General features: G+C 39.0%; 2 protein-coding genes across 5 annotated transcripts in view; one reads left to right on the forward strand and one right to left on the reverse strand.

Annotated features, from left to right (window-relative positions):
* Fpps (Farnesyl pyrophosphate synthase) overlaps positions 1-1,494 on the reverse strand; it is a 51,334-nt gene extending 49,840 nt beyond the window's left edge. For 2 of the 4 annotated variants that reach the window (XM_071660749.1, XM_071660746.1), the window contains exons 1-2: positions 1,431-1,494; positions 543-699 (exon numbers count right to left, since the gene is read on the reverse strand). In XM_071660749.1, coding sequence (XP_071516850.1) covers positions 543-676 — 134 coding nt within the window. In that variant the 5' untranslated portion in view covers positions 677-699; positions 1,431-1,494. Of the gene's footprint in view, positions 1-542; positions 718-1,277 lie in introns of all 4 variants that reach the window. The other 2 variants (XM_071660748.1, XM_071660747.1) reach the window with 2 other exon arrangements.
* Positions 1,495-9,067: 7,573 nt separating this feature from the next.
* Positions 9,068-12,500, forward strand: part of LOC139748098 (E3 SUMO-protein ligase PIAS4-like) — a 91,258-nt gene continuing 87,825 nt past the window's right edge. The window contains exon 1 of the mRNA XM_071660723.1: positions 9,068-9,140. The gene's annotated coding sequence lies outside the window, so the exon portion shown is untranslated. The remainder of the gene's footprint in view (positions 9,141-12,500) is intronic.

The following is a 12,500-nucleotide window of genomic DNA, read 5'->3' on the forward strand; positions in this document are numbered from 1 at the left end:
AAAATCCTGATACACAAAGACAATTACGAAAAAAAGGAGAAAAAACCCGATAGATCTTGTCACAAGATGTCAGGTACGAACAAGCGACCTCCAAATGACCTTCCTTCATTTGATTTGGGACTGGTGATTAGCTGCAACACGACATGGATTGGGTATACAATCCTTCCAATCCAATACACCTTTACATGCATGTCTTCGCCATAAATTATAAATACATAGGCTTTATTGTGTATCTACTTTTATACCCTAATCTTTGACTATGCCCACCAATCCCCAAGCTTCGTCTCATCACATTACAATCCTAAATTGTGCGTGTGTGGGGGGAAACACCCATTGTGAATCCATTTCCTTCATGGCTACAATTAAGACACATCTGTGCTTCATGCACGTCAATATCTATTAACTTATTTATCTACTAAACCCAACTACGCAATACCTTTGAAAAGCACTCCCGGCTAAACCTGATCTAAATCAAACTCTACATCAAATTCAATGGCATCTGTGATAGAGGATAGGTCTTAACAGAGCAATAAAATACTTACTGGTTTTGGCTGGTCCATGAAGTGGTCTTGGGTGCGATAGAGGGAATAGATAGATGGCCTCGTACAGGACGGGCGTGTGTGACAAGCTGTCCCACCCACGCCCACCCACGCCAAGCAGTCCTAAGACCTGACATCTTGAGACACACCTGAAGACGACCTAAGGTAGAGAGATATACTGGCAGGAGGAAATGTGAGGGAGAGACAAAAATGTATTGATAATTTTGAGACTACGGTGGCAATATAGAAAACGAGAGTCTTCACTTCTATTCTATTCTTTAACGTTAGAGAGGATGATAAACAAATTTCTATAGTTCAAACCACTAATTCTCGATGGATGTATATATATACACTTATAAAATTATACATATATAACAAATTATTGGTAATTTGAGACTACGGTGGCAAAATAGAAAACGAGTCCTCACCAATTCTATTCTAAACTTTAACGTTATAGAGGATGATTAACGAATTTCTATAGTTCAAAACACTAGTTCTCGATGGATGTATATATATATACATATATAATTATATATTATTATTGATAATTCGAGACTGTGGTGGCGATATAGAAAACGAAAGTCCTCACCATCAATTCTTTTCTAAACTTTAACGTTATAGAGAGGATGACAAACAAAATGTTTATATAGTTCAAACCACTAATTCTTGACGGATGTATATATATAAATTCAAGAATCCTTGACCATTTCCCATGTCCTACGTGACTAAAACGCTCACGTTAATCACCGCTTCCACACCGGCTCTCGAAACCCTCCTCGCCCATATATAACAATCTAACGTTATCCTCGTCTTCGTTAAACACCCCTAAGTTCGTTAACCGACGAAACGACGGAGGAGAGAGAAGGGAACCCTTGGTCTAAAACGACGTACTGTGGGGACGGAACGGACCAAGCCCCTGTGGCCACGAGCCTAGACACCAACTGTTGTTTACCGTTGGGAGGCAGAGCCATCTGTCGGCGCCAGCTGACACTACCCACACATACCACCTTAAGCATCCTATGTCCACTACTCCAATGTCTATGACCGCATCAAATTGCTTTTAAATGGTACAAAGGAAGGGATATTAAATGATATATGTCACTTACCGAACAAGGGGAGGACTTTTACAGCTAATAACTGGTTAAAAATTACATACTTCTCTGTAGGAGTACGAAGCTCCTATGACAACATAACTAATTAAAACTTGTAAATACTCACTAAAATTACTTAGAAATTAAATTTCTATGAGCTAAAATGAGTAATTCCCCATATATAGGAAGAGATACATCTATATTCATGATCCCTCATGGTTTCAACACCCTTTTCAAATCGACATTTATAGAGCCAATATATCACACACGGTCAAACTCCTTCTAAATACATTCTATCTCTTTTTTTTTTTACCACTTCCACCACACACATAACCACCTTCAGAGCCCACAAAAATGGCAAGTTACACAAACGACGAGGGGGCCGTCCAGTTAGAAATGGCAACAAGACAACAGCAATTGACGAATTTTATCATTGTTCAGTCTTGTTACACACAAATCCCAGGAGCATTTAAGGAAGTCATACATCTAGGCTACACACACACACACACACACACACACACATATATATATATATATATATATATATATATATATATATATATATATATATATATATATATAACGCGGGAGACAGCGACAAAGTATAAAAAATATATATATATATATATATATATATATATATATATATATATATATATATATATATATATATATATATATATATATTATTACATGACAGCTAGAGACTGAGTGTGAACGAATGTGGCCTTTGTTGTCTTTTCCTGGCGCTGCCTCGCACACATGCTGGGGGAGGGGGTTGTTATTTCATGTGTGGCGGGATGGCGATGGAAATGAATAAGGGCAGACAGTATGAATTATGTACATGTGTATATATGTATATGTCTATGTGTGTATATATATGTATACGTTGAGATGTATAGGTATGTATACGTGCGTGTGTGGACGTGTATGTACATACATGTGTATGTGGGTGGGTTGGGCCATTCTTTCGTCTGTTTCCTTGCGCTACCTCGCTAACGTGGGAGACAATGACAAAGCAAAATAATAATAAATAAATAAATAAATAAATAAATAAATATATATATATATATATATATATATATATATATATATATATATATATATATATATATATATATATATATTCCTATGAGTCCACTGGGAAAATGAAACATAATAGGTTCCCAAGTGCACTTTCGTGTCATCATCACATCATCAGGGGAGACACAAGAGAGAAATATAACAGTCAGTTGATATACATCGAAGAGACGAAGCTACGACGCCATATGATAAACATGTGATTGTCCAAAACATACAACGAGCCTTCATAAACTTATCATTTTACAAATTTTATCATCAATAAAGTTATCTAATTTGTATAGACCATCACTTGATGAACACGTGGTGCCAAGATCTGTCCTACCTTAACGACTGTTGCAGCTGTCTGGTCGACCATTTGACCAATTCCAAAATATCATTTTAAAGAAAAACATTGAATTAAAGAAACTTGAAATGGAGACTTTTCACATTTCAAGAGAGAAGAAACGTGCCTTTCAAATGGCAATACCGACATACTGGAAGAACCGGATATTGTACTATTGCTAAGATAGATTAAGGAAAGAACGTAATAGGCTACAAATGTCACTAAATGTGTAAGTTCGACCATCTTATCAAAAACAGCGACTGGACCAAGAACACAAACCCATCTTTTGTGATAAACTTGTCTAATAAACCACTAGATAAAGATTCCATGTGTGCATTAGGCTATGGTTTAAGTTTTGTGTGTTCTAACAGGGAAGCCAGCTGTGTTGATGTCACAAAGTCTTTTTGTAATTTAGAGAAATGCAGTAATTTAAGTAATGATGATATTAATATCTGTAAGGGTTTAGTGTATGCCAGTTTGTCAAAACCAGTGCAACCTAATTGCCCTAAAAGATTATAAAAGCTATTAACTCCTTAAAAAAAGACGAGGATATACATATTACTAAAGCAGATGAGGCTAACACTTGTGAGTTTAGACAAAAGTAACTATTTATCTAAAATGAATGATCTTCTAAATGATGACACAACATATTCTAAACTTAGTAAAAATCCCTTAGAAGCAGTTAATTCTCACTTCAATAAAGAAATGAAGTTGTTGTTGAAAGGTAACAGTTCTCTTATCAAAAGTTTGTCATCTTTGTCCCCTTCATTGCCATTTATGTATGGACTTATCAAAACACATAAACAGAATTTTCCAGCAAGACCTATAGTGAGTTCAGTAGGCTCCAAGACATATAAATTGTCAAAATGGTTCGTTTCTTTATTAAGCCCTTTAGTGGGTAAGGTATCAAATTCTGCTATCATGAACAATGTAGATTTAGTCAACAAGCTAAACAATATCAATGTTAATTTTGATTTCAAACTAGTTAGCTTTGATGTTTCCTCACTTTTCACTAAAGTTCCAGTTGATGACCTTTTAGAATATCTATTTGATGTCTTGGATGATATTCATTTATCTGTTTCAAAGTCTGTTTTCACTGAACTGATAAAATTGTGTATAAAAGACTTTGTATTTCAATTCAACGGAGATTATTATGCTCAAAAATTTGGTATGGTAATGGGTAACCCTCTTTCACCTGTACTAAGCAATCTTTATATGGAATTTTGGAAACAAAATTACTAAAGGATATCTTCCCTTCTAATGCAATTTAGTTTAGGTATATAGATGATGTTCTTTGTGTATGGCCAACAAATGAAAATTTACAAATATTTCTCCCTTTACTTAACAATTTAGTACCTTCCATCAAATTTACTGTAGATAATGGAAATAATGGTACGTTACCATTTTTAGATTGCATGATCCATAGGCAAGGAAACAAGTTTAAGTTTAGCATAAACAGAAATCCCACCAATGTATGCTCATATATCCATTATTACTCATCTCAACATGACAGAGTTAAATTATCATCATTTCAATCTATGTTCCTAAGGGCATTACGTATTTGCAGTCCAGAGTTTATTGATGATGAGTTTGAGAAGATATATTCTATTGGATCTAAGTTAAAGTACCCTAGATCTTTCATTGATAAATCCCTTAAGTTAGCAAAGAAATCATTTTATAGAGTTGAGCCCAAACCTCCCATTGACACCAAGAATCTTTTAGTTCTCTCTTTTAATAATAATTTCACTTTACTTCCCATGTTGCTTAAATCCTTTAATGTAAATGTTGCCTTTAGCAACAGTAATATTATAAAGAATATCTTAATAAGAAATTCACCAGAAAATTCTCTTGGATGCATCTATAAAGTGCCATGTGGAAATTGTGATAAACTTTATGTTGGTCAGACTGGTAAGGATCTTTCTGTTAGACTTTAGCAACATAAACACAGTATAAGAACGGGACCAGAATCAAATGCCTTGTTTAATCACGTTAAAAACTATGATCAATGTACTGGCTGGAGTAATGCCATCTCAGTTTTTAACTCTATTACCAAGAGAAATATCATTGAATCTTCTATTATTAGATACACAAAGAATTATAATATCCTAGTATTAGTGACGGTCGATACAAATTAGATAAATTTATTATTGACAGAATTTGTAAAATGATAAGTTTAGGAACGCTCGTTGTATGTTTTGGACAATCACGTCTACCAAATGGCGTCCTAGCTTCGTCTCTTCGATGTATATCAACTGACTTATATTTCTCTCTTGTGTCTCCCCTGATGATGTGATTATTACACGAAAGTGCACTTGGGAACTTTTCGTGTTTCATTTTCCCCGTGGACTCATAGGAATATATATATATATATATATATATATATATATATATATATATATATATATATATATATATATATATTATTATTATTATTATTATCAGTGACAAGCCGTGCATCACAAAATTCCACACCCCTTCCTTCACCTTAGCCACCCAAAGACGCAGACACATTGCTACTGCCTTGCTTGCCTGCGTCGACTACGACCCGGCCTGCAGGCGTGCATGCATGTTAATAATACCATGTTACAACATGTTACATCAACACCAGCAGCAGCACAGAAGAAGCACCTTACAGGGGCAACACAGAGATGTGCCAACAATGGGTGGCGGGTGAGGAAGAAGAAGAGCTTTGCTATGATGATGCAGAGGACTTGATAACGCCAACACGTCCAACACCACAACCTCTTTCACCTTGTCCAGTCCTGCGCCTGAACCCAGGCCCGCTTACTGCACAGGCCCGACTGGCTCTCTTTTTTTTCCAATTTTCCAAAAGAGGGAACAGAGAAGGGGGCCAGGTGAGGATATTCCCTCAAAGTCCTCTGTTCTTAACGCTACCTCGCTAACGCGGGAAATGGCAAATAGTATGAAAGGAAAAATACACACACACACACACACACACACATATATATATATATATATATATATATATATATATATATATATATATATATATATATATTCTATTATACTTTGACGCTGTCTCCCGCGTTAGCGAGATAGCGCTAGGAAACTGACGAAAAAAATGACCCAACCCACCCACATACACATGTATATTATACATACACATCCACACACACACACATATACATGCATATACATGCGGACATATATACACATGTACATATGCATACATGTTGCCTTCATCCATTTCTGCCGCCACTCCGCCACACATGAAATGACAACCCCCTCCACCCACGTGCGCGCGAGGTAGCGCCAGGGAAAGACAACAAAGGCCACATTCGTTCACACTCAGTCTCTACCTGTCATGCAATAATGCACCGAAACCACAACTCCCTTTCCACATCCAGGCCCCACACAACTTTCCATGGTTTACCCCAGACGCTTCATATGCCCTGGTTCAATCCACTGACAGCACGTCGACCACGGTATACCACATCGTTCCAATTCAATCTATTACTTGCTCGCCTCTCACTCTCCTGCATGTTCAAGCCCCGATCGCTCAAAATGTTTTTCACTCAATCCTTCCGCCTCCAATTTGGTCTCCCACTTCATGTTCCCTTCACCTCTGACACATATATCCTCTCTGTCAACCTTTCCTCACTCATTCTCTCCATGTGACCAAACCATTTCAACACACCCGCCTTTGCTCTCTCAACCACAATATTACCAGACATCTCTCTTACCCTTTCATTGTTTACTCGACCATACCACCTCTCTCTACATACTGTCCTAAGACATTTCATTTCCAACACATCCACCCTCCTCCGTACAACCCTATCTATAGCCCATGCCTCGCAACCATATAATATTGTTGGAATTACTGTTCCTTCAAACATACCCATTTTTGCTCTCCGAGATAACGTTCTCTCCGCACATTCTTCATGGCTCCCAGAACCTTCGCCCCCTCCCCCACCCTATGATTCACTTCTACTTCAGTAGTTTGATTTGCTTCTAAGTCCACTCCCAGATATCGAAAACATTTCACTTCCTCCAATTTTTCTTTATTCAAACTCCCATACCAACTGACTTGTCCCTAAACCCTGATGAACCGAATAACTTTGCTCTAATTCATACTCTCAACTTTCTCCTTTCACACACTTTTCCAAACTCAGTCAACAGCTTCTGCAGTTTCTCACATGAATCAGTCACCAGCGCTGTATCATCAGCGAACAACAACTGACTCACTTCCTGGGCTCTGTCCTCAACTGACTGCATACTCGCCCGTCCCTCCAAAACTCTTGCATTTTCCTCCCAAGCCACCCCATCCACAAACAGATTAAACAACCATGGAGACATCACACACCCCTGCCGCAAACCGGCCTTCAGTGAGAACCAATCACTTTCTTCTCTTCCTACTCGTACACATGCCTTACATCCTTAATAAAAACTTCTCTGCTTCTAGCAGTTTACCTCCCACACCATATATACTTAAGACCTTCAACGAACCATCTCTATCAACTCTATCATATGCCTTCTTCTGATCCATAATTGCCACATACAAATCCATTTGCTTTTCTAAGTATTTCTCACATACATTCTTCAAAGCAAACACCTGATCCACACATCCTCTACAACTTCTGAAACCACACTGCTCTTCCCCAATCTGATGCTCTGTACATGCCTTCACCTTCCCATACAAAAAAACAGTAAAGTGTATTAATAAAATATGATTTGAGTGTTAGGGCTACATACATAATGAAACTGTATATAGTGTTAGAAAATATCTTTTAACACCCGAACGTGTTAAATGATTTTTCGGTTGGTGGATATAATTTACATGGATGACCTTAATGACCCTGGCAGTTGATAGACTTTAAAACCCAACCAATGAACCAAGCGACTGAGCCTTAGAGGGAAATATCTCCACTTAACACCTTCCTTAAAAAGAATTATTCTAAAATAATTTAGCGAGCTGTCCACCAAATTATTATAACATGGATTTGCACCTGGAGAAAATTTATATATTCACGATACAGCATAAAAAAAAGTCCATGTTTAACATGACGGTGAAGGCCCAGAACAAATAAATAATTGAAAATGAAGCTAAGGAAAAATTTCCTTATTATAACACTATCATCCCCCTTCATTAATATCCCCTTTATGGTGTAACAAATATAAACCTAATATTCTAATACCTACTTAAATATCTTTAAGATATTCTATCAAGTGAAATTAACAACTTATGACGAATTATTCTATAAATCATGGTAGACCAGTGAGCAGTGGTGGCCCTACAGTACATGGTAGCCATGTTGGATCTTTAATCACCTCTAACAATCGTTCAGAGTTAAATAGGATAGACATCGGTGCTTCAGCTATGCTTCCTGTCCCTAATGGATAATAAGACATTGCTTAATTAACGACAAAATAAAATTTAACGAGTCAGAACTCAGACGTGGCACACACGCCGGTCACAATTATCCCTCAAAAACTATAAAAAAAACTCATGTATATCACACCTAACCTATCATACAACATCCACACGGTTAACTACATTGTTAAATCATACTTACCTCCTCCAAAATGGTGGAATTGCAGGCAGACGGAAGGGAAATGATGAGGAGGTCCTCCCAAGGTGAAACTTCGGGATGGGTCTACCCGCCATTTATGGGGGGGGGGGGGGTCGTGAGGGCATTTCAAAGTTAAATGATCAAAATGACCGAGAATTATGCTTCTAGTTATATCCAATGGAATAAATGTAAGTGATTAGGCTTTTACTGTCTTTGATTCGGGTCCCGAGAGAGCCATTGAGAATTTAAAAGGGAAAAGTCGGCTATGCGTCCTGCTCCCTCTCGGTCTCAGAAGTACCAACCGTAAGAGATAAAAATAATTAATCTTATCTCTCAAAATGATAAATGATCTCCATTATCAATTATTTTTAATCATAATTGAATTATCTTTTGTCTTGTATATCCTTATATGAGTAATGAGTCCAAATCTATAGAGAAACAAGCATAAATATGTCTGGGTAAGGTTGGTAGACCTGAGAAGATGGCGGTTGGCGCCACCCTGGCTGGTGGGTCTGGTTGATGTCCCCTGGACGTACTTCATGGCCGAATTAATACCGTCACCCACGACGTTTGGGTAAGATTTTACGCTTCAGTTAAAGTAGATATGGGTGTAAATTGTGGTACAAGGTTAATGGCGGGTCGTAGATCGCTGTGATGGAGGGAATCCCTGACTTCGATGGCGACTCGGGTATGGCAGGAGGTAAAATGCCCATAATTGTAACAATATCTTCTCTCCAGCTGTTTTGTGTCATGGCACAGCTGCACTGAGGCCTAAGGGAAGTCCTAGAGTAGACAAATCTAGCAGGTGATATCTACTTTGTGCTGTAGAGTGGCCGAGTTAGATGGCAAGGGAGGTAGATAGATCCTTCCAATATGGCGACGTGTTGAAGGAAGACCCGTGATGAGGAATGGTTGAAGGTTTGTCTTTCTGTAACTCAGCCTAGGGCCCCAGGCGTGAGTTATGCTCTAGGGTAGTGAGGTAGATTGATAGATAGTGGAGGTAGATTTGGAGTCGTAGATCAAGTTGGTTGTAAGTAGGGTTGTATAAAGAGGGTTGTGGATGTAGTTACTATATAATGTATTAAATTGGTATTTTCAGGTTTAACTACATTAATATATATTTCTTTGGGCTTCCATGGTGTCTCGGTTAGCTTTCCTGACCATGATGCATTCACGGGCCTGCCTAGGGTCGTGCGCATGGGTTCGAATCCTGGCTGCGTCAGTCGGCCCACAGGCAACCCAGTTGAGGTGGTTTGATCGAGTAAGTAATGAAAGGGTAAGAGAAATGTGTGGTAATAAAAAGAGCGTGGTTGAGAGAGCAGAAGAGGGTGTTTTGAAATGGTTTGGGCACATGGAGAGAATGAGTGAGGAAAGATTGACCAAGAGGATATATGTGTCAGAGGTGGAGGGAACGAGGAGAAGAGGGAGACCAAATTGGAGGTGGAAAGATGGAGTGAAAAAGATTTTGAGCGATCGGGGCCTGGAGATACAGGAGGGTGAAAGGCATGCAGGGAATAGAGTGAATTGGAACGATATGGTATACTGGGGTCGACGTGCTGTCAATGTATTGAACCAGGGCATGTGAAGCGTCTGGGGTAAACCATGGAAAGTTCTGTGGGGCCTGGATGTGGAAAGGGAGCTGTGGTTTCGGTGCATCACACATGACAGCTAGAGACTGAGTGTGAACGAATGTGGCCTTATTGTCTTTCCCTGGCGCTACCTCGCGCGCATGCGGGGGTAGGGGGTCATTTCATGTATGGCGGAGTGGCGGCAGAAACTTTGATGAAGGCAACATGTATGAATATTTACATGTGTATATATGTATATGTCCGTATATATATGTATGTATACGTTGAAATGTATAGGTATGTATATGTGCGTGTGTGGACGTGTATGTATATACATGTGTATGTGGGAGGGTTGGGCCATTTCTTTCGTCTGTTTCCTTGCGCTACCTCGCTAACGCGGGAGACATTACACTTAGTTAGACCTGACGTGACACAGTAAACATCATCGTTACACTTAGCTAAACCTGACGTGACACAGTAGTAACGGCCTTACAGCACAGCACTCGGGTAACGGGCTTACAGCAGTAACGGCTTATAGCACAGCGGGGTTTACAGGCTTACAGCAGGGGGGGGGGAAACCACTTACCTCGCTGGGCTAGAGAGAGCAAGGAATCGAATCCCAGCGGGTGTAGTGTGTACAAGTAAAGCCAGGCGTTCACCCTTGCTGCTATACAACGCTACACTTGATTGGCTATGGAACTAAGAGCAATTCTGATTGGTTGGAGGGTCCCAGAGTCTCGGCGTCGTCACACACTCTCTCGTCTTCTTGTGAACGTCAGCAGCGATGACATACGGGTAGACAGACATACCCCACACCTGCACCTGGCCAGGCCTCTGATGCATACGATCATGTGGGCACACACACCATGTTCGTAACAATATATATATATATATATATATATATATATATATATATATATATATATATATATATATATATATATAAAGGCAGACAGTTTGAATTATGTACATGTGTATATATGTATATGTCTGTGTGTGTATATATATGTGTACATTGAGATGTATAGGTATGTATATGTGCGTGTGTGGACGTGTATGTGTATACATGTGTATCTGGGTGGGTTGGGCCATTCTTTCGTCTGTTTCCTTGCGCTACCTCGCTAACGCGGGAGACAGCGACAAAGTATATATATATATATATATATATATATATATATATATATATATATATATATGATACAATCCAAAGCCAGGATTCAAGACCAGGGCTTTTTGAGTGATAGGCAGGGATGGTAACAGCTAAACTAGGCTGTAATCACCCAAATAGCCTTGGGTAATTCGACCATAAATAGAGATGGGCTTTTCCTGGTGTAGAACCCATTGCTCATGGATGCTAAACAAAGGATATTCAGTTACTTGTAATCGAATAATTATATCCCTGTTAAGTGCTGTAATAAACTCGAAGTTATTTCTTAATTAGGGGCGATCATAGCCCAATGGTTAACGTTCTAACTACCACGTAAAAGGTGTTTCGGTTGTATATATATATATATATATATATATATATATATATATATATATATATATATATATATATATATGTATTCCTGGGGATAGGGGAGAAAGAATACTTGCCACGTATTCCATGCGTGTCGTAGAAGGCGACTAAAAGGGAGGGAGCGGGGTGCTGGAAATCCTCCCCTCTCGTTTTTTTTTTTTTTTTTTTCAGTTTTCCAAAAGAAGGAACAGAGAAGGGGGTCAGGTGAGGATATTCCCTCAAAGGCCCAGTCCTCTGTTCTTAACGCTACCTCGATAACACGGGAAATGGCTAATAGTTTGAAAGAAAGAGAAATATATATATATATATATATATATGTCTCCATGGTTGTTTAATTTGTATATGGATGGGGTTGTAAAGGAGGTAAATGCAAGAGTCCTGGAAAGAGGGGCAAGTATGAAGTCTGTTGGGGATGAGAGAGCTTGGGAAGTGAGTCAATTGTTGTTCGCTGATGATACAGCGCTGGTGGCTGATTCATGTGAGAAACTGCAGAAGCTGGTGACTGAGTTTGGTAAAGTGTGTGGAAGAAGAAAGTTGAGAGTAAATGTGAATAAGAGCAAGGTTATTAGGTACAGTAGGGGTGAGGGTCAAGTCAATTGGGAGGTGAGTTTGAATGGAGAAAAACTGGAGGAAGTGAAGTGTTTTAGATATCTGGGAGTGGATCTGTCAGCGGATGGAACCATGGAAGCGGAAGTGGATCATAGGGTGGGGGAGGGGGCGAAAATTTTGGGAGCCTTGAAAAATGTGTGGAAGTCGAGAACATTATCTCGGAAAGCAAAAATGGGTATGTTTGAGGGAATAGTGGTTCCAACAATGCTGTATGGTTGCGAGGCGTGGGCTATGGATA

This window comes from Panulirus ornatus, chromosome 72 (assembly GCF_036320965.1).
Source record: "Panulirus ornatus isolate Po-2019 chromosome 72, ASM3632096v1, whole genome shotgun sequence".
NCBI lineage: Eukaryota > Metazoa > Arthropoda > Malacostraca > Decapoda > Palinuridae > Panulirus > Panulirus ornatus.